This window comes from Macaca mulatta, chromosome 8 (genome assembly GCF_049350105.2).
Source record: "Macaca mulatta isolate MMU2019108-1 chromosome 8, T2T-MMU8v2.0, whole genome shotgun sequence".
In the NCBI taxonomy this organism is placed as follows: Eukaryota; Metazoa; Chordata; class Mammalia; order Primates; family Cercopithecidae; genus Macaca; species Macaca mulatta.
The window spans coordinates 155,380,331-155,402,064 of record NC_133413.1 but is presented as its reverse complement, the minus strand read 5'-3'; the positions used below and the strand labels follow the sequence as shown (position 1 = coordinate 155,402,064).

The window sequence follows — 21,734 nt, the reverse complement described above, 5'->3', positions numbered from 1 at the left end:
TTTCTGCAGGTGAATCATTTTTAGTTTCCTGATTAGTCACTTTGGCCAGTTTTGTTGTTGTGTTCTCATTTTCTCTTTTATTTGCATTCTTCTCTGAAGATTTGTACCTTCCTCCTTTTCTGGGCTTCATTCCCACTTTTGCAGAAACAGTTTAGCTAACAACCTCACCAATCTCCTCCTGGGCTCTTCTTCCTTCCCTGCCCTTTCAGCTGAGCTGACCCTCCTCTTGGGCATCTTGGTAGCAGGGAGGGCATGTGGCAGGAGCCTGTGGGATGCAGTTTGCCAAGAGCCCTCCTGAAGCTGGGCTGCCTACTGTTGCTCCATACACTGCCCATGCCACTGGGACCCCTGTGGGTTTGTTTCTATCATGTATTTTCTCTCTTGATCTCTTATTTTTTCTTTCTTTTTTTTCCCCACATGCTTTCTGATACTTGAGTGGTGTGTGTGTTGTGTGTTTGAGATGAGATTTCTCTATGCTTACCAGGCTGGTCTGGAATGTCCAGGCTCAAGCAATTCTCCCACCTCAGCCTCCCAAGTCTCTGGGATTAAAGGCATGCACCACTGTGCCAGCTCTGAGTGTTAATTATTATAGATAAAAAGGCATAGAGGCTCTGTATGATATCCTCTTGAGAGGATTAAGTCTCCTTTTGACAGGAAGATAACATGCCATTGGATCATCTTATCAAAGGTTGGTCCTAGGCTTTATTAAGGCTGGTAGAAAAAAGAAAGTCCTACTCATTGGTCACCTTTGAGGAAAGCTAGGAAACTGATTCATCACTCTGAAAACTGGTAAATAAAAGAATCGAGCATTCTGCCTTTACTAGATGTATTGTACATCTAGTATTGGGTACAATACTAGAAAGGCAGGATACCCAATTGATGACAAGAAGTTTAACTTCATGGAAATTTTGGCTAAAAAACCAAGGAATGACAGAACTGAAACATCACTATTTCGCAATCCCAAATTTGAAAGTGAATCTAGATAATGACCATTAAGTATGTTAACATCACATGAAAAAATACAACCAGATGTTTTATACCTCTTGATAGAAAAATATAACACTTATGAAGGTTTTTTTTCTTTTTCTTTTTTTTTTTTTTTTGGTTTTTTTGGTCCTAAAAAACCTGAACCTAAGGTATTATCTAAATAATCTAAATACAGAAATGATTGACGCTACTACCACATTCTTCTCCCTACCCTGCACTAAGAATACCTAACAGCAAGGCATCGTATATTTAGGGCAAAACCCAGGAAATTGCCTCAAAAGAAACCAAAGCTGAGCAAATACAGCTCAGTTTTTAGTATTTAGGGGTGCTGTGACCTTATAATCACCTCACTTAAGTACCTTTCCAGTTAACAAGTACACTCATACGCAGAGGTCCCAAGCATCTTTTTATTGTGTCATTTGAAAATACACACAGCTGACCAGGCGTGGTGGCTCACACCTGTACTCCCAGCACTTTGGGAGGCCAAGGTGGGCGAATCACATGTGGTCAGGAGTTCAAGACCAGCGTGACCAACATGGAGAAACCCTGTCTCTACTAAAAATACAAAATTAGCCAGGCATGGTGGTGTATGCCTATAATCCCAGCTACTCGGGAGGCTGAGGCAGGAGGATCACTTGAACCCAGAAGGATCACTTGAACCCAGGAGGCAGAGGTTGTGGTGAGTCAAGATTGTGCCATTGCACCCCAGCCTGGGCAACAAGAGCAAAAAAACTCCGTCTCAGAAAAAAAAAAAAAGAGAGAGAGAAAGAAAGAAAATACACACAGCCAACCAAGGATCACCAGATATCTGAGGGAAATGGCAACATGAACTTTAGTGTGAGATTTTGGTTCTTGTCTTATGGATGACTCTGTCTTGTGGTTTCTCATTTTGTTCACATTTATTTTGTCTCCTCCTCAGCAAAATAACACCTAATAGAATCATCTTTTAGACTTTAGTCCTGAGACTACCTTGAGGACTCAACTCCTCAGATACCTCAGAAATTTTTCTCCCTAAATTCAGGATGTTTATCTTCTAGGACACTGTTTGTAGGTTTTAGAGTAAATTATGAAGTTTGCTTTTTTCCTTTCATACTCTGAATGGCAAAATCAGTCCCTCTGTAGTACCGTGAGTAGTTCATGGAAATCTATTAAGATTACTTAGCCCTATTTTATTTTATTATTTTTTTATTTATTTTATTGTATTTTATTATTTTATTTTTTGAGACAGTCTTGCTCTGTCACCCAGGCTAGAGTGCAGTGGCACAATCTTGTCTTACTGCAACCTCCACCTCCTGAGTTCAAGCTATTCTCCTGCCTCAGCCTCCCAAGTAGCTGGGATTAGAAGCACCCACCACCATGCCCAGCTAAATTTTGGATTTTTAGTAGAGATGTGGTTTTGCCATGTTGGCCATGCTGGTCTGGAACTCCTGACCTCAGGTGATCCACCCACCTTGGCCTCCCAAAGTGCTGGGATTACAAGCGTGATCCACTGCACCCAGCCATATTTAGCCCAATTTTAGAGCTCATCCAGTTAGTGTTTTTAGCTCAGTCTCCCTATTCAAGCAGTGCAGTTTCAAGGAGCATCCCGTTATAACTAATGATAACCACCATTTGCAAAAGGGAGATTCCATTGTTATTTTGTAGTATCTCAACATAGGGCTGTCCTTTTACTGTTCTGACCTCAGTTATCCTTCCCACAGTCTTTGTATCTATGTGACTTAGTGCTTGTTTTTTTGTTTGCTTCGTTGGTTGGTTTTGGATTTTTATTTTTAATAAGCTTGCTTTCATTGGGTCTCAGAATTCAGTTTTATAGTTTTTACAAATTTTTGGACACTTTTGTTCACTGGAAATGTGTGATTTGGGAGTGTTGTGTATACTTGGCCTGAGTAGGTTGCTGCTTTTTTCTGTTTTTCCTGATTTGCTTCTGTGAAACCAAGTTGTCCAGATCAAATAGTTTTTTTCCATCATCTATTGCACTGATGTACACTTCATTCATTATGAGTCATTTATCACTTATTTTCAACAAATATTTGAATATGCTATATGTAAGCCATAAGAAGATACCTTGTTTACAAAGTATGCAGCAATGACATGAATAGTGGAGGCAGCCTCCAATTCCTCCTTCCTGATGACCCTCCTCAAATCCTTTCTCAGATCTTGCCTTTCCTACTCCATGTGTTCCTGGTCAGCCCAGTTGCAGATTTAAGCCTTTGACCTTGGGCATATTACCTTCCTTCTTCCTCCCCACACCAGTGTTCATTGCTTTACCAGCATGCTTCTCTTTTTCCTCTTCCCAAGGGGGTCATATTTGTTGCTTTTTTTAAATTTGCATTCTGAGTATCAGTGTTATCCTACAAGATACTTGTTTGATATAAATATTCCTGCTTATTCTCTAATTCTTCCTCCCATAGTAGAATGCAAGTGTTTCACTTTTTTTTTTTTTTCATTCTTTCAGGCTATGATTCTATGATTGAAAAAGAGGAATTGATTCCAAAGCAGGAAATTTCTGAAGAATTGGAATCCCAGAGAGCAAAATCAGAAGATCATGTAAGGAATATTTTTAAGGAAACTGAAGAGATGAGTAAAACTGAGGGAAAGTTAGAGAATTGCTGGAGAAAATATGCAGTAGAAGGAGTTAAGAACTCCTTTTCCCGGAAGAACAATTTCAGAGCAATTACTATGAGATGTGTGAAAACCCTCTCTAGAGAGAATGGCCACAAGTTCAATACTGTTGGAGAAAACTGCATTACAGACTCAAATCTTGACAAACATGTTAGAATGTCTAGAGAGAAGAGTCTCCATCCAAGAGTGTCAAGTGTAGAAAACTTGAAACAACATGAGGACCTCACTAACCTCCAGAGTTTCCAGTTAGGAGAAAGAGCCTGTCAGACAGATGTGTTAGTGAAAGTACCCAGACAGAGTTCAGTTCTTAGTGAGAATCAGAGGATGAACAATCCAGACAGACCATTTGAGCGTACTGGGCATGGAAAAACTTTCAATCAGAACACAGCTTTTAACCAGCACCAGAGAATTCATAGTGGAGAGAAGCCCTATGAGTGCAATGAATGTGGAAAAGCTTTTAGTCGGCCCTCTATCCTCAGTAAACATCAGAGAATCCACAATGGTAAGAAACCCTACACATGTGAGGATTGTGGCAAATCTTTCAGTGCTCACTCATACTTTATTCAGCACTGTAAAATTCACACTGGACAAAAGCCCTATGAGTGTATTAAATGTGGGAAAGCTTTTAGTACACATTCATCTTATATTCGACATCTAAAAATTCATACAGGAGAGAAACCTCATGAGAGTAATCAGTGTGGAAAAGCCTTTAGTCATAGCTCTAATCTAATTCATCATCAGAGAATTCATAGTGGAGAGAAACCTTACAAGTGCAGAGAATGCGGGAAAGCCTTCAACAGAAAATCACACCTTATTCAACATCAGAGAATTCATTCTGGAGAGAAACCTTATGACTGTGAGGAGTGTGGCAAAGCCTTCAGTACACGATTATCTCTCATTCAGCATCAGAGAGTCCATACAGGAGAAAAGCCCTATGAATGTAATGAGTGTGGAAAATCCTTTAGCCTGAACCGAACTCTTATTGTCCATCAGAGAATTCACACTGGAGAGAAACCTTATAGGTGTAATGAATGTGGGAAATCCTTTAGTCAATGCTCACAAGTTATTCAACATAAGAGAATTCATACTGGAGAGAAACCTTATATCAGCAATGAGTGTGGAAAATCATTTGGTGCTCGTCTATCCCTTATCCAGCATCAGATAGTTCACACTGGAGAGAAACCTTATGGTTGTAGTGTGTGTGGGAAAACCTTTAGTCAAAAGGGACATCTTATTCAGCATCAGCGAATTCACACAGGAGAGAAACCGTATGAATGTAGTGAGTGTGGAAAAGCTTTCAGCCAGAGTTTTAATCTTATTCACCATCAAAGAACACACAATGGCGAGAAGCCCTATGAATGTAATGAATGTGATAAAGCCTTCAGTGTGCTTTCTTCCCTTGTTCAGCATCAGAGAATACATAATGGAAAGAAACCCTACGAGTGTCACAAATGTGGGAAGGCCTTTAGCCAGGGGTCACACCTTATTCAACATCAGAGGAGTCACACTGGTGAGAAACCCTATGAGTGTAATGAGTGTGGGAAAACCTTTGGACAGATATCCACCCTAATTAAGCATAAGAGAACACACAATGGAGAGAAGCCCTATGAGTGCAGTGACTGTGGGAAGGCCTTCAGCCAGAGTGCACACCTTATCCGCCATCGAAGAATTCACACTGGAGAGAATCCCTATGAGTGCAGTGACTGTGGGAAGGCCTTCAATATTCGCTCCTCTCTCATTCAGCATCAGAGAATTCATACTGGTGAGAAACCTTATGAATGTAGTGAGTGTGGCAAGGCATTCAGTCAGCATTCACAATTTATCCAACATCAGAGAATTCACACTGGAGAGAAACCCTATGTATGCACTGAATGTGGAAAATCCTTCCGACAAAGGTCTCACCTTACTCGACATCAGAGAATTCACAGTGGGGAGCGACCTTAAACGTAATCAATGTGGAAAAACCTCAGTCAGAGAATAACTCTTAGTAGTCATGAGAAAATCCACACAATTCACATTAGAGAGCAAGCCTATGAATGTAGTAAGTGTGGGGAACTCTAGTGCACAGTCATCTTTCATTCAACATTGTACGGTTCACAATGGAGAGTAACTGATTAGTCTATAAATTCTTCACAGTTATACAAGAGTCATGCTGGTGAGAAATGAGTCACTTTATGGTTTTCCTTTTAGAGATTCAGCTCTTAAGGGATTTCACTCTCCAGTGAGCTGCTTACTAAAGGCAGGCTACTGAAGTGTGTAGTGACAGTCCCACAATAGCACACCTTGTTTCAGATTCAGAGGATGGGCCCCCTTCTTGAGCCCTGTAGATATGTGAAACTTAATTATTTAGATGCATTTCATAGCACCAGACCTTAAGGTACAGTTAGGTATTTCACTTGAGACCACTTGCTTTTCTTTCTTTCTTTCTTTCTTTTTTTTTTTTTTTTTTGTATCATTTATTTCAACTTCAGAGAAAGTAGTTGAGATCCTTGCACTTCCAAGTGTGATGGAACCAGGCTGGGGTTTTCTTGTTTGTTTGGGCCCCTTCAAAATGTTTTTATTTTGTGATAAGGAGTATGGTACCTTAAGCTTCAGAAGTATTATTTTTCAACATCAGATAATTCACAGGGAAGAGAAACATGATTATAAGCAAAAGTTGTTAAGAAATAAGGTGAGTCTTTGTGTAGATTAAAATAGTTGAGACCTTGCTAAAAAGTCAAATAACACTGTACTCCACCTCCAGGTTTCCAAGAGTTAAGATGCTGCCAGCAAGGAGCTTGCAGTCTTATAGCTGGCCCAATATATCCAACTAATTCAAAATGGGATATTGTACATTTTACTGTAGAAGACTATGTGCTCACAAACGAGATGTTCCCAATAAGTCCTGCTCTTGCAAACGAAGCAGGGCGTTCCTTCCCTGCAAACAGGGAGGACAAAGGAGCCAACTGCAAACAGCAGACCCTGGGGGCTGATTTATGTGTAAACATCTTGAAAATCCAGAAAGTCAGGGAAAGGTCAGAAAAACAACAATGTGTCTTGTGACTTGGCAACATTCCACAAACGGCTGTATAAAATAAAGCAGAGTGTGTTGTTCGGGGCGGCCGCCATGTTTGTCTCATCCTGTGTTGTCTTGTGTGTTCATTCCTTTGTTTAGGAAACACACGGACCCCAATAGTTTACTTAAATAGGATTTGGTAGATGGGTTTTCTAGATGTGTTGTCATGAAGAAAATTCAGGAAAATGTCCAAGAATGGGAGCCTGTGGCTTATGTCTTCACTTACCCATCACAGAGAGCTATGTTCTACTGCAAGAACAGAGTTCTTGTCTTTTCCTGAGGTGACTGGAAACCTTAATCTCCTGAAGTTAAGTCAAAACTCAATGTCAACTCACCCCGCTCTCTTGCCTGCAGGCTGAGCCAGGGACTTAGAGCTTGTTACCCAGTTACAACTTCTAGAGAACTTTCAAGAAGGAAGCAAAAAGAAATTCAGTTTCCCCCAAGGATCTCTTCTTTGAGGTTCCATCAAGAGATGACAAAAGGGAGCTGGACACAGTGGCTCATGCCTGTAATCCCAGCACTTTGGGAGGCTGAGGCAGGCAGGTCAAGAGATCAAGAGCATCCTGGCCAACATGGTGAAACCCCATTTCTACAAAATACAAAAATTACCTGGGCATGGTGGTGGGAGCCTGCAGTCCCAGCTACTTGGGATGCAGTAACCTTGAACTCCTGGGCTCAAGCAATTCCCCTGCCTCAACTTCATGAGTAGCAGGGACCACAGGTGTGTACCACCACACTCGCCTCTCCTGGCTGCTTAACCAATTACATTAAAATTGAGAGGAGAAAGGCATTTTCAGTTTCTTTAGTTAATAAAAAGAAGCCATTTCTGGAGGAGTTTTATGCCTGTACCAGCAGAGGTTCAGCCTTCCAGGAATCTCATCATGATCCATACTGCTGACAGGCCTTCGTCACCTGAAGCATTCTCAAAACAAGGAGACTGACATTAAACAGGACAATTGTGAGTTCCACTTAGTAAGCATCATACATATCTTACAACTCATTCTGAAGACTCCTTTATTCTTGCTCTTCCCAGAGAGCTACTGTGTTTAGTCATGCTCACTATACTCACAAAAGAATAAGTGGCATATTTGCAGGTCACCCTGGGATGTAGTGAGGGAAAGTTGTTTCCTTATAGTTCTCTCCCACTTGTGCTATGTAGTAAATAGATGGTGTCTCCTACCCCTCATATCTCTATGCATCAGCAATTTTCACCACAGGCTATGTCAGTTGTGACAGAAGAGTACTTTGGTGGCCATACTTTGTTGACATTATTTGCTACTCATTGAACTGGTAGAGTTCACAGTAGTTGATGGTCTACTCCCTGCCATATGTTTATAGCCTGACTGGACTTGAGAGGCAGAGATGGGGGATGTAGAGAAGGGCCCTGGTCTGTCTTCAAAATCATGCTCCAGGATCTGCCCAAGACATCACAGCAGTGAGGCAGTAGGCTGCGAGGACAACCAGGTTCACGTATGGGTGTTGGAGTGGAGTATTCAACATAGTTAATTCAGTTGTCTGACTTGCCAGAATATCAGGTTACTAAGTGAAAATCCCAGAGAATTTGCTCAGCCTTTGCTACAAGGAGAAGGGACTCCCTAGGCAGTGAAGGCAGGTGCTGATGGTCATAAGAGCGTTTTTACTTTTTCCTCCATGTTTGTCTGTCCTGCAGCATTTCCACTGATGCATGCTATTGTGGACTCCTTAGGTTGACCTTGGCCTTGACCTCCACCACTAACTTTTGACCCAAAACTGAAGATGTGCATCAGAAAGGGACAGATTTGGTCTTTCTGCTGTGAAAAGTATTCTGCCTTAGTGCCTGCTAATTTGTTGTGCTTAGTCCTGTGCTGTCAATCTTCCCCACCAATTGTTAAGGTTAATTTGTGTTTTATACGTGTATTCACACACATTAGAATGTAATCGGTGAATTCCATTATTGCCCATTTTCATATAGGGTGAGAGGCACTTTGTATTGTTGGGAATCTGTAAGATCTTTAGGACTAAAACTCCTGCCTCTAATCCCAATTTCTGAGGCCCTGACTCTCCAGGCAGCACAACTGAGTTGGATTTGTCTCTGCCATAAAACCTGCCAAGGCTTCTTCATCACCCAAAACACTCCCATGACCAACCTGTATGAAAAGAGGGGCAAAGGTCATTATTAATCACAGACATGCAAAATGATATTGCAAGATGTCATTTTACCCTCACTAGGTTGGCAAAAATTAAAAATCTGACAGAGAATGACACCAAAAATGTTTAGCAACAGTTACTCTCATACTCTGCTGATAGGAGTGGAAATTGGTATGACACATTGGAAAATATTTTGGCATTATTAATACAGTTAAAAATTAGCCCTGGCCAGATGCACTGGCTCACACCTGTAACCCCAGCACTTTGGGAGGCCGAAGCAGGTGGATCACCTGAGGTCAGGAGTTTGAGACCAGCATGGCCAACATGGCAAAACCCTGTCTCTGCTAAAATAATTAGCCAGGTGTAGTGGCGGGAACCTGTAATCCCAGCTACTCAGGAGGCTGGGGCAGGAGAATCACTTGAACCTGGGAGGCAGAGGTTGTAGTGAGCCGAAACAGCACCCCTGCACTCCAGCCTGGGCAACAAAGTGAGACTTCATCTCAAAAAAAAAAAATTATGTAGCCCACAACCCAGTTCCACTCCTGCACATATGTGTTGGGGATGTGCTTGCATGAGAACTAGAAGATGTGTCACAAAATGTTTGATAGCAGCTGTTCCTGTAATAGCATGAAAAAGAAAAGGAAAAACAAGTCCAGTGTTCATGGAGAGGGGGAGAAAAGAAGTTTGATTATAAGTATAACATAGCAGAAAACTATGTCAAAATGAATTACCTACAGCTACACATATTATTCTTAAAGCTGTCACTTTGCACAGGCATGTGGATTGTTCTCAATACCGACCAACTTTGATTGCTTCCTGTAATGAAACTCCAGAAGACCTGGGGCATGAGACAAAAGTGTGACCTGAGAGGGAGTGCCAAATAATTGGAAGATTTTTCCAGCTTACTGTTGGCAGAAGTGTGGGTGATATGAAAGGGAGCAGATTCTAAGGCTCTTCGACTAGAGATAATGTAATGTTGGATTGGACTGGATTTGTTATATGAGTGCACACATGGCAAGCTATGGATTGACTGTACTAGTTGCAGTAGCAGCTTGTTAATGGAAGACTATATTTGGTCATGGCCTACACTGAGTAAGGCTGACATGCAGAATTGCCTGATTTTACAACAGACAGTGGATTCAAAGGCTCAGGAGATACAAGAGGGCACTCCTTTCGCCCAGGCTTAGAGAAGTGCATTGGTGAGGGAATAGTAACATCCAGGAAAGACTCTGTAGTGGCTGTTTTATATAGTCTATCAAAGGGAGTAGAAGCTGTTATGAAAATGGATTTAGGCTGGGCACAGTGGCTCACGTCTGTAATCCCAGCACTTTAGAGGCCAAGGCAGGTGGATCACTTGAGTTCAGGAATTTGAAACCAGCCTGGACAACATGGTGAAACCCCATCTCTACTAAAAATACAAAAATTAGCCAGACATGGTGGCAGGTGCGTGTAATCCCAGCTACTTGGGAAGCTGAGGCAGGAGAATCACTTGAACCCGGGAGATGGAGGTTGTAGTGAACCAACATCATGCCACTGCACTCCAGCCTGGGTGACAAAGCAAGATTCCCCTCAAAAAAAACGAAAGGAAGAGAGGGAAAGAAAGAAAGGAAAAGAAGGAAAAAGGAAGGAAGGAAAGAAATAAAAGAGGATTTAACTCAATGGGAATGGTTAGGACAAGATGGTAGCATGTAACCCAGTTGTAGACAGGGAAGTTGTCACTGTAACAGGCCCAGGGCCACAATAGTAATGAGAATGGTTTGACCATAGAGGTTTTGACCCTGAGTAATGATGATGGTGACTATGGACTGATTTAGGTAGACCGCCTACTAAAGTCTTCATCAGTATCAGTGAGTCATTAAGCCTTTACAGACACCTGACTTGGATCAGCACAACAGTCATCGACCTTCACTTACTTCCTAGGCTTGAGCCAGTTCTGACCCAGAACCTCATGAAACAAAAAGAGGCCAGATTTCCCTTGAAAGATCTTGCTACACTTCCGAATTTTATGCTGTAAGTCTTATTCCCTTTGCCAAAGGGAATGTGACCATTTACCAGGGTAACTATATATCAGAGGACAAGAATACCCACTTTTTTAGGGATAAGGAAGTAACACCTTGGATGGAGAAAGAAAAATCTGTTAAGCTATTAATCAGACTGGAATAACAGATAAAACCAACTGTAGAGTTAATAGGAAACTATTTCTGCCAGAGATATATGCAGCTGTAGAATGTGGTAAAATTTAACCTCTACTTTCTTACTGAGAAACTTTGTTCTCTTATAGACTAACAGAAACATGTTAGAAATTATATCAGTAAGAATGAAACACTCTACTCTTTCCTGGCAGATCTGTCACTTTGACATAGAGAAGCAACCTCAATTTACAACCCAATTCATATAAGAAGTTTTTGGACACCATATTCTACACCTATCTTAATTTTGTGGTTCCCAAGGAAATGAGCCTGGGTGTACTTCACAGTCCAGACCTGACGACCCATTACTCACAAGCCTGCTTTGCTGCATGCCCATTAAAACACTGCTTTATTTAAATTTCACTTAAACTCCACCCTTCCCCAAAGTCTTATAATAAATTATGTTTTCTTTAGTTTGGTGAGACACCCCACGGTTCTGGGGTGTTATCACCCTCATTATAATGGGTCAGTAACTCTGATTTTGTTGGAGTGCAGGTTTTTTCCTTGTAGTCTGAGGCTAATTGGGCTAGGACAGAGATTACTGGACTTTGGCTATGAATTGATGTTAAAACCTGGGAACCAATATATTACTGTTGTTCTCCAGGGTAGGAGCTTGTGGAGCCAGGTAATGAGGTTGTACCCTGGCCTTCTCACAGTAGAGTCAAGAGCGTCCCTGAACCTACCCCATGGTTATTTACCAGACCTAGAATACATAATATCCTTTTCTGTCCTCAAATTGGAGCTTGTGCAGGTGCCTGTAAGAGCAAGAAGCAAACTGTGCATCCAGGAAAAGAAAGGACAGACAGCCAAGTATCCTGACAAGGACCCCAATCCCGGGTTCTGATGCTGCTTTCATCCCTCTTACCAACACGTCCTGTCAATTCATTCCCTAAGTTTCTCCTTCCCAACTCAATCCCATGCTCCCTGGGGCCCTGAAATTCCATGGGAAATGAGGAAGGGGTATCTGGAATAAGGGAAGAGATGAACCACTTTTCTCAGGTGAGAGTTGGCCCATTATCACTGTGAGGCCTCTCAGGTGATTCTGTGAGCTGGGAACAAGAGCCTGGCATATAGTAGTTGAAGGTAGGAGCAAAGGGTCCTGGTTGGAGGCTGAGTTGAATCTTTCTTTGGGCACTGACTACTTCAAAATTGATCCTTAGAGTTCCAGGAATTCATTTTCAAGCTGTGAGGTCAGTGACCATAACAGCAAAGCTGAACATGTGCAGTGCTGTGTCCTTTACACAGAGCTGTTGTACCTGTCCTGGTGACTGTTATAGCACCAGGTCCTGCTGGGAGGCCACATACGCTCTCACAGGAGGGGCCTGATATTTAGAGATGATATCAATGTGTCCAAAGTCAGGACCTCAACATTTTTCCTCCAAGGTCCAGTGATTCTCCCACCATGTCTCTGTCCTAAGTGAGTAGGACATTGTTGACAAAGAGTGAAACTGTAAAATATCTGAAGAGATTTATTCTGGGCCAAATACAAGTGACCAATGGCCCATGACAAGCCCCAGAAGATCGTGAGAACATGAGCCCGAGGTGGTCAGGCTACAGCTTGGTTTTATACATTTTAGGGAGACATAAGACATCAATCAATACATATAAGATGTACATTGGTTTGATCCAGAAGGACAGGAAAACTGGAAGCAGGGGTTTCCAGTTTTTAGGCAGATTCAAAGATTTTCTGATTGGCATTTGGTTTAAAGAGTTTATCTAAAGACCTGGAGTCAGTAGAAGGGACTGTATGGGTTAAGATAAAGGGTTGTTGAGACCAAAGTTCTTCTTATGTAGATGAAGCCTCCAGGTAGCAGGCTTCAGAGAAAACAGATTGTAAATGTTTCTTATCTGACTTGAAAAGGTGCCAGACTCAGGTAATTCTCTCCTGGATCAGGGAAAAGACCTGAAAAGGAAAAGGGATTCTCTGCAGAATGCAGATTTTCTCCACAACAGCTTTGCAGGGCCATTTCAAAATATGTCAAAGAAATACATTTTAGGATAAAATGCTTTGATTTCATTCAGGGCCTGCATGCTGACATACAATGCTATATTCGAGTCAGGCTGGAATTTGGTATCTTATTGTTATAAAAAGTCTTAAGATCTCTGTTTTAATGTTAATGCTGGTCATTTGTACCTGAGTTCCAAAGGGAAGGGAGTATAATGAAGCATGCCCGGCCCCCTCTTCCTGTTATGGCCTGAACTAGTTTTTCAGGTTAACTTTGGAATGCCCTTGTCTGAGAGGAGGGGTCCATTGGTTGTGGTGGGCTTAGAATTTTAATTTTGGCTTATAACCCCTACCCAACTCCATCCATGGGTCATCCCCCAGAGAGCAGAGCAGAATGAGAAGAAGGCTCCACATTTTCATTCCCTCACACAAGTTCTTTCTCAGAACCCCATTTCTGAGAAGACCTAGCTCTAGGAACCAAGGACCTCAATGGTTGTGCACGCAAGACCTGTGGGCAGGAGAGGTGACATTTACACCTGTGACAGCCCAGGCTTGAATAGCAAAGCCTTACCCTCAAAAGCTCCCACTCTTCATTTCTTCCTGCCTTGGCATTCAGCTGAAAGAGAAAGACAATCAAGGAAAGAGATATATCAGACCCATTTCTCACTGTCCTTATTCCACATGACCTAAAAGGAACAAGTTGGGTCAAAATTAATGTAAGTAGAAAATTTATTTAGGCCAAACTTAAGGATTGTAACCCAGGGTCAAAGATTTAATTTGCCCTGAAAATACATTCCAGTTAGCAGCAGTTATAGTGGATACTTTTTTTCATTTTTAAATAGAGACAGGATCTTGCTCTGTTGTCCAGGCTGGAGTTCAATGGCACAATCATAGCTCTCTGTAACCTTGAATTCCTGGGCTCAAGCAATCCTCCCACCTTGGACCTCTCAGTAGCTAGGACTACAGACATACACTACCATGCGCAGCTCATTTTTTAAAAGTCTTGTAGAGACAGGGTCTTGCTATGTTGCTTAGGCTGGTCTCAAACTCCTGGCCTCAAGGGATCCTCCCACCTCAGCCTCCCAAAGCACTGGGATTACAGGCATGAGCCACCATTTCCAGCCTGTAAATTGATTTTTAAAGGAAAAAAAGAGGTTGTTCCTGAATTATTTACCAAGAATTTACATTAAAATAAGCTATTGATTGGCTTTATGTTGTTAAACTATGGGGTGTGGGTTTTATTGCTCAGCATGGCATTTTTAGGTTAATTTGTAGCTACTTATGGCGATAACAAGCAGTTTCAGGAGACAAATACATAGCTAAAAAGCTGGGGAGTAGGATGTGATTACTGTCTTATTTTAATGCTGCTCTGGGCCTAATAAAAACCTCACCTTTCTCAGATACAAGTTTTCTCTCATCTCCCCCTCTTGATAAAAAGTCTTTCTTCTAGAAAGCTTTGATGATCAAAATATAAGTGTCAAGGTGTCCCTTGTCACTGGGAAGGTTCATTTCCAATAGTCCTGTTGAAGACATTGATCTGTAGCTGTTATTACTTGTGGAATCATCTCTAGCCTTTGGAGTAATTTAATTTTAATTAAAATTTAAATTTAATGTACATTTTTTTTAATTAAAATTAAAAAAAATTATGTGACAGAATTTTTTTAAAACCCTATTCCATTGGGAGGTCAACTAAAAACATGAAAATTAAAACCCAGTCTATTTTTAGAGACTTGTAGCAAGGACATGCTTTAGGATTTAGTCCAAGTTGTAGGAAAATAATAAGAGCTCAAAAACAGTGGTCAGGGTAGAATCCCATAACAGGTATACTATAGTTTTTTTCTGAAATTTTTTTCTCTCAAGTCTGCGGTTTTTTGTTGTTGTTGTTTTGTTTTCTTTTGTTTTTTTGAGACAGAGTCTCACTTTGTATCAGGACAAGCCACAGACAAAACCCCTCAGACACCGAGTTAAAGAAGGAAGGGCTTTATTCAGCCAGGAGCTTCAGCAAGACTCACGTCTCCAAAAACCGACCTCCCCAAGTGAGCAATTCCTGTCCCTTTTAAGGGCTCACAACTCTAAGGGGGTCCACGTGAGAGGGTCATGATCGATTGAGCAAGCAGGGGGTATGTGACTGGGGGCTGCTTGCACCAATAATCAGAATGGAACAGAATAGGACAGGGATTTTCACAATGCTTTTCCATACAATGTCTGAAATCTATAGATAACTGGTTAGGTCAGGGGTCAATCTTTAACCAGGTCCAGGGCACGGCACCAGGCTGTCTGCCTGTGAATTTCATTTCTGCCCTTTAGTTTTTACTTCTTCTTTCTTTGGAGGCAGAAATTGGGCATGAGACAATATGAGGGGTGGTCTCCTCCCTTAGCTCTATTGCCCAGGCTGGAGTGCAGTGATGTAATCCCGGCTCACTGCACGCTCCGCCTCCCGGGTTCACGCCATTCTCCTTCCTCAGCCTCCAGAGTAGCTGGGACTACAGGCGCCTGCCACCACACCCAGCTACTTTTTTGTATTTTTAGTAGAGATGGGTTTTCACAATGTTGGCCAGGATGGTCTCAATCTCCTGACCTCATGATCTGCCCGCCTCAGCCTCCCAAAATGCTGGGATTACAGGCATGAGCCACCATGCCCAGCCCAACCGGTTATATTCCTTTTTTTCTTTTTTTGAGACAGAGTCTCACTCTGTCATCCAGGCTGGAGTGCAGTGGTGCCATCTCGGCTCACTGTAAGCTCTGCCTCCCGGACTCATGCCATTCTCTCGCCTCAGCCTCCTGAGTAGCTGGGACTATTACTTTAAGACAAAATTCACCATACAGATTTTTTTCTCATACAAAAAGCAGAGGGAGTGGATTGCTCCTGCAGGGCCCAGGAGACACCTAAAATACTGTGAGTGCCCAAGCTGTGAACATGGGAAATAGGGATCATTCGCCCCCAAACACAGGAGGAATCAGTGTTTGGGGATTCCTCACTGAGGAATCTGAAGGTCTAGATCACAGGAGAAGGATCTGACCTTACCTGGAGCTGTGTCAAATTTGACTGCCAAGCAAAATACATGGTTAGAGGAAGCAGTGGGAAAAGCCCTGGGAAGCCATTTCTACCTTGTCTCACAGGGGTTCTTGGGGAGGGCTGCCAGAGGAACTGGGAAAAGACCAAAGGGAGAAGGAAACCTCCAGGTGAACTTTGTAACAATTCCAATCAAACATGAAGTCTCCTGGCCAGAACTCACAGGAGTGTGTGATTTAAGTGTGCAGACTTGGCAGGTGGGGAGGCACGAACACCCTCGTTGCTTGCTTAGCTGGAGGTTGGTAGCCTGTGGAAAGTTCCCAGCCCTGCTCACCCACTGCTTAGAAACAAACTCAGTGCGCTTGGGTGGGTGGGGTGCACAGTGAAAGTGAGACTGGCCTTTAGGGTTGCATGGGAGCTGGGTGAGGCCTGTAACTGCCAGCTTTCCCCCACTTCCCTGACAACCTGCATGAGGCAGCAGAAGCAGCCATAATCCTCCTGGGAACAACTCCATTGACCTGGGAACCATACTCCTAACCCCACAGCAGCAGCAGCAAGCCCTGCCCAAGGAGAGTCTGAGCTCAGACACACCTAACCCTCCCCCTACACAATAGTCCTTCCCTACCCACCCTGGTAGCCGAAGACAAAAGTCATATTCTCTTGGGAGCTCTAGGGCCCTGCCCACTGCCTGATCCTTCCTATACTACCAAAGCTGATGCTCTCTTGGAAGCACCACCTCATGGCAGGAGGCCAACCAGCACAAAAATAGTGCATTAAACAACCACAACTAAGGACCTTCACAGAGTCCATTTCACTTCCCTGCCACCTCCACTGGAGCTGGTGCTGGTTTCCATGGCTGTGAGACCTAAAGATGATCCACATCACATGAGTCTGTGCAGACAAACCCCAATACCAGCCCAGAGCCTGGTAGCCCTCCTGGGTGGTTAGATCCAGGAGAAAAATAACAATCACTACAGCTCGGATCCCAGGAAGCCACATCCCTAGGAAAGTGGGGAGAGTACTACATCAAAAGAATCCAACATGGGACAAAAGAATCTGGACAGCAGCCTTGAGCAGCAGATCTTCCCCCTGATATAGCCTACCCAAATGAGAAGGAACCAGAAAAACAATTCCGGTAATATGACAAAATGAGGTTATTTAACACCCCCCAAAAATCACACTAGTGCACCAGCAATGGATCCAAACCAAGAAGAAATCCCTGACTTACCTGATAAAGAATTCAGAAGGTCAATTATTAAGCTAATTAAGGAGGCACCAAAAAAAAATGAAGTCGAATTTAAGGAAATTCAAAAAATGATACAAGAAATGAGGGGAATCTTCAGTAAAATAGAAAGCATAAATAAAAAACAATCACAACTTCAAGAAACAATGGACACACTTAGAGAAATGCAAAATTTCCTGGAAGGTCTCAGCAATAGAATCGAACAAACAGAAGAAAGAACTTCAGAGCTCGAAAACAAGGTTTTTGAATTAACCCAAACCAACAAAGATAAAAGAATTAACAAAATGAACATAGCCTCCAAGAAGTTTGGAATTATATTAAACAACCAAACCTAAGAATAATTGGCATTCCTGAGGAATAAGAGAAATCTAAAAGTTTGGGAAACATATCTGGGGGAATAATCAAGGAAAACTTGCCCAGCCTTGCTAGAGACCTAGACATCCAAACACAAGAAGCTAAAAAAACACCTGGAAAATTCATCACAAATAGATCATCACCTAGGCACATTGTCATCAGGTTATCTAAAGTCAAGATGAAGGAAAGAATCTTAAGAGCTGTGAGGCGAAAGCACCAGGTAATCTATAAAGATAAATCTATCAGATTAACAACAGATTTCTCACCAGAAACCCTACAAGCTAGAAGGGATTACGGCCCTATTTTCAGCCTCCTTTAACAAAACAATTATCAGCCAAGAATTTTGTATCCAGTGAAACAAAGCTTCATAAATGAAGGAAAGACACAGTCTTTTTCAGACAAACAAATGCTGAGATAATTCACCACTACCAAGCCAGCACTACAAAACTGCTAAAAGAGCTCTAAACCTTGAAACAAATCCTGGAAACACATCAAACCAGAACCTCCTTAAAGCATAAATCTCACAGGACCTATAAAACAAAATTACAATTTAAAAAAACCAAGGTGGCCAGGCGTGGTCGCTCACGCCTGTAATCCCAGCACTTTGGGAGGCCAAGGTGGCCAGATCACGAGGTTAGGAGATTGAGACCATCCTGGCTAACACAGTGAAACCCCATCTCTACTAAAAACACAAAAAAAATTGGGCAGGGTGGTGGGTGCCTGTAGTCCCAGCTACTCAGGAGGCTGAGGCAGGAGAATGGTGTGAACCCGGGAGGCAGAGGTTGCAGTGAGCTGAGATCACACCACTGCACTCCAGCCGGGGCAACAAAGCAAGACTCTGTCTCAAGAAAAAAAAAAAAAAGGTATACATGCAACAAATACCATGATGAATGGAATAGTACCTCACATCTCAATACTAATATTGGATGTAAATGGCCTAAATGTTCCACTTAAAAGATACAGAATTGCAGAATGGGTAAGAATTCACCAACCAAGTATCTGCTGCCTTCAAGAGACTCACTTAACCCATGAGGACTCACGTAAACTTAACATCTTAAGGAAAAAGACATTCCATGCAAATGGACACCAAAAGCAAGCAGGAGTAGCTATTCGTATATCAGACAAAACAGACTTAAAGCAACAGCAGTTTAAAAAGACAAAGAGAAACATATAATGATAAAGGGCCTTGTCCAACAGGAAATATCACAATCCTAAATATATATGCACCTAACACTGGAGCTCCCAAATTTATAAAACAATTACCACTAGACCTAAGTAGTGAGATAGACAGTAACACAACAACAGTGGGGGACTTCAGTACTCCACCAACAGCACTAGATAGGTCATCAAGACAGAAAGTTAATAAAGAAACAATGAATTTACACTATACTCTGGAACAAATAGACTTAATAGATATTTACAGAACCTTCTATGCAACAACTGCAGAATATACATTCTATTCATCAATGCATGGAACTTTCTCCAAGACAGAACATACAATAGGTCACAAAACAAGTCTCCATAAATTTAAGAAAATTGAAATTATATCAAGTACTCTCTTAGACCACAGTGGAATAAACTGCAAATCAACTCCAAAAGAAACCTTCAAAACCATGCAAATATATGGAAATTAAATAACCTGCTCCTGAATTATCACTGGGTCAACAAATCAAGATGGAAATTGAAAAATTCTTTGAACTGAGTGACAATAGTGACACAACCTATCAAAACCTCTGGGACACAGCAAAGGTGGTTAAGAGGAAAGTTCATAGCCTTAAATATCTACATCAAAAAGTCTGAAAGAGCACAAATAGATAATCTAAGGTCAAGGAACTAGAGAAACAAGAACAAACCAAACCCAAGTCCAGCAGAAGAAAGGAAATAACCAAGATCAGAGCAGAAATGAAACTGAAACAACAAAAAAATACAAAAGATAAATGAAACAAAAAACTGCCTCTTTGAAAAGATAAATAAAATTGATAGACCATTACGAAGATTAACCAAGAAAACAAGAAAGAAGCTCCAGTAATCCCAGCACTTTGGGAGGCTGAAGAGGGCATATCACAAGGTCAAGAGATTGAGACCAACCTGGCCAACATGGTGAAACCCCATCTCTACTAAAAATACAAAACAATTAGCCAGGTTTGGTGGCAGGTGCCTGTAATCCCAGCTATTTGGGAGGCTGAGGCAGGAGAATCGCTTGAACCCAGGAGGCAGAGGTTGCAGTAAGCCGAGATCACACCATTGCACTCCAGCCTGAGCAAAAAGAGTGAAACTCCATTTCAGAAAAGAAAAGAAAAAAAAGAAGCTCCAAATAAGCTGAATTAGAAAAGAAACAGGCGATATTACAACTAACACCACAGAAATACAAAAGATCATTCAAGGCTATTATGAATACCTTTATATGCATAAAGTAGAAAACCTAGAGGAGACGGATAAATTCCTGGAAAGATGCAACCCTCCTAGCTTAAATCAGGAAGAATTAGAAACCCTAAGCAGACCAATAATAAGCAGCAAGATTGAAATGGTAATTTAAAAAATTACTAACAAAAAAAAAGTCCAGGACCAGAGAGATTCACAGCTGAATTCTACCAAACATTCAGAGAAGAATTGGTACCAATCCTATTGACACTATTCCACAAGATAGAGAAAGAGGAAATCCTCCCTAAATCACTCTATGAAGCCAGTATCACCCTAATGCCAAAACCAGTAAAGAACATAACAAAAAAACTACAGACCAATATCCCTGATGAACACAGATGCAAAAATCCTTAACAAAATGCTAGCTAACTGAATTCAACACATATCAAAAAGATAATCCACCATGATCAAGTGGGTTTCATACCAGGGATGCAGGGATGGTTTATCATATGCAAGTCAATAAATGTGACACACCACATAAACAGAATTAAAAACAAAAATCACATGATCATCTCAACAGACACAGAAAAAGCATTTGGCAAAATCCTGTGGGTGAAAGATTACCTCGGTGCTGAAGCAAGAGACTGAAGGCACAGACTGTTTCAGTATAATAAAGAAAATAGAATAAGAATAGTCATAATACAAACTAGATATAGAGATGATCATGGACAATTATCAATTATTATAAACATTATTTAATCATTAGCTTTTAATATTACTCTTTGTTGCATTACTAATATAATCTAGGAATAACTGGCAGGTATAGGGTCAGGTGCTGAAGGGACATTGTGAGAAGTGACCTAGAAGGCAAGAGGTGAATCTTCTGTCATGCCCACATAAGGGCCACTTGAGGGCTCCTTGGTCAAGCAGTATTGCCAGTGTCTGGGAAGACACCCAACACTTAGCAGACCGCGAAAGGGAGTCTCCTTTCCTTGGAGGAGTCAGGGAACACTCTGCTCCACCAGCTTCTTGTGGGAGGCTGGATATTATCCAGGCCTGCGTGCAGTCATCCGGAGGCATAAACCCCTCCCTGTGGTGCTGTGCTTCAATGGTCATGGTCCTTGTCCACTTTCATGTTCCTCCCGTACTCCTGGTTCCTCTTTGAAATTCATAGTAGAAAGCGGTCGAAGAAATAGTGAAAGTCTTAAAGTCTTTGATCTTTCTTATAAGTGCATAGAAGAAAATGCTGACGTATGCTGTGTTCTCTCTCTGCTTGGGCTACCTAAAAGGGAAGGGCCACCTGTCCTATGATCACGTGACTTGCTTCACCTTATCAATCACTTAGAAGATTCACCCTCGTTACCCTGCCCCCTTGTCTTGTATGCAATAAATATCAGCGCACCCAGCCATTTGGGGCGACTACCAGTCTCCACATCTTGATGGTAGTAGTCCCCCAGGCCCAGTTGCTTTCTCTTTATCTCTCTGTCTTGTGTCTTTATTTATTACAATCTCTCATCTCTGCACACGGGGAGAACACCCACTAAGCACCGAAGGGCTGCACCCTACAAAATCCACTATCCCTTTATGATTAAAACCTTCAGCAAAATCGGCATACAGAGGACATACCTCAATGTAATAAAAGCCATCTATGATAAACGCACAGCCAACATAATACTGAATGAGTAAAAGTTGAAAGCATTCCCTCTGAGAACTGGAACAAGACAAAGATGCCCATTCTCACCACTTCTATTCAACGTAGTACTGGAAGTCCTAGCCAGAACAATTAGAAAAGAGAAAAAAATAAACGGCATCCAAACTGGTAAAGAGGAAGTCAAACT

At 41.9% G+C, this 21,734-nt stretch overlaps 1 protein-coding gene across 37 annotated transcripts in view; it reads left to right on the top strand.

Annotated features, from left to right (window-relative positions):
- ZNF252 (zinc finger protein 252) overlaps window positions 1–6,727 on the top strand; it is a 57,878-nt gene extending 51,151 nt beyond the window's left edge. For all 37 annotated transcript variants that reach the window (XM_077944796.1, XM_077944799.1, XM_077944800.1 and 34 more), the window contains one exon: window positions 3,443–6,727. In XM_077944796.1, the coding sequence (XP_077800922.1) occupies window positions 3,443–5,553 (2,111 nt within the window). In that variant the 3' untranslated portion in view covers window positions 5,554–6,727. The remainder of the gene's footprint in view (window positions 1–3,442) is intronic.
- Window positions 6,728–21,734: the final 15,007 nt, after the last annotated feature.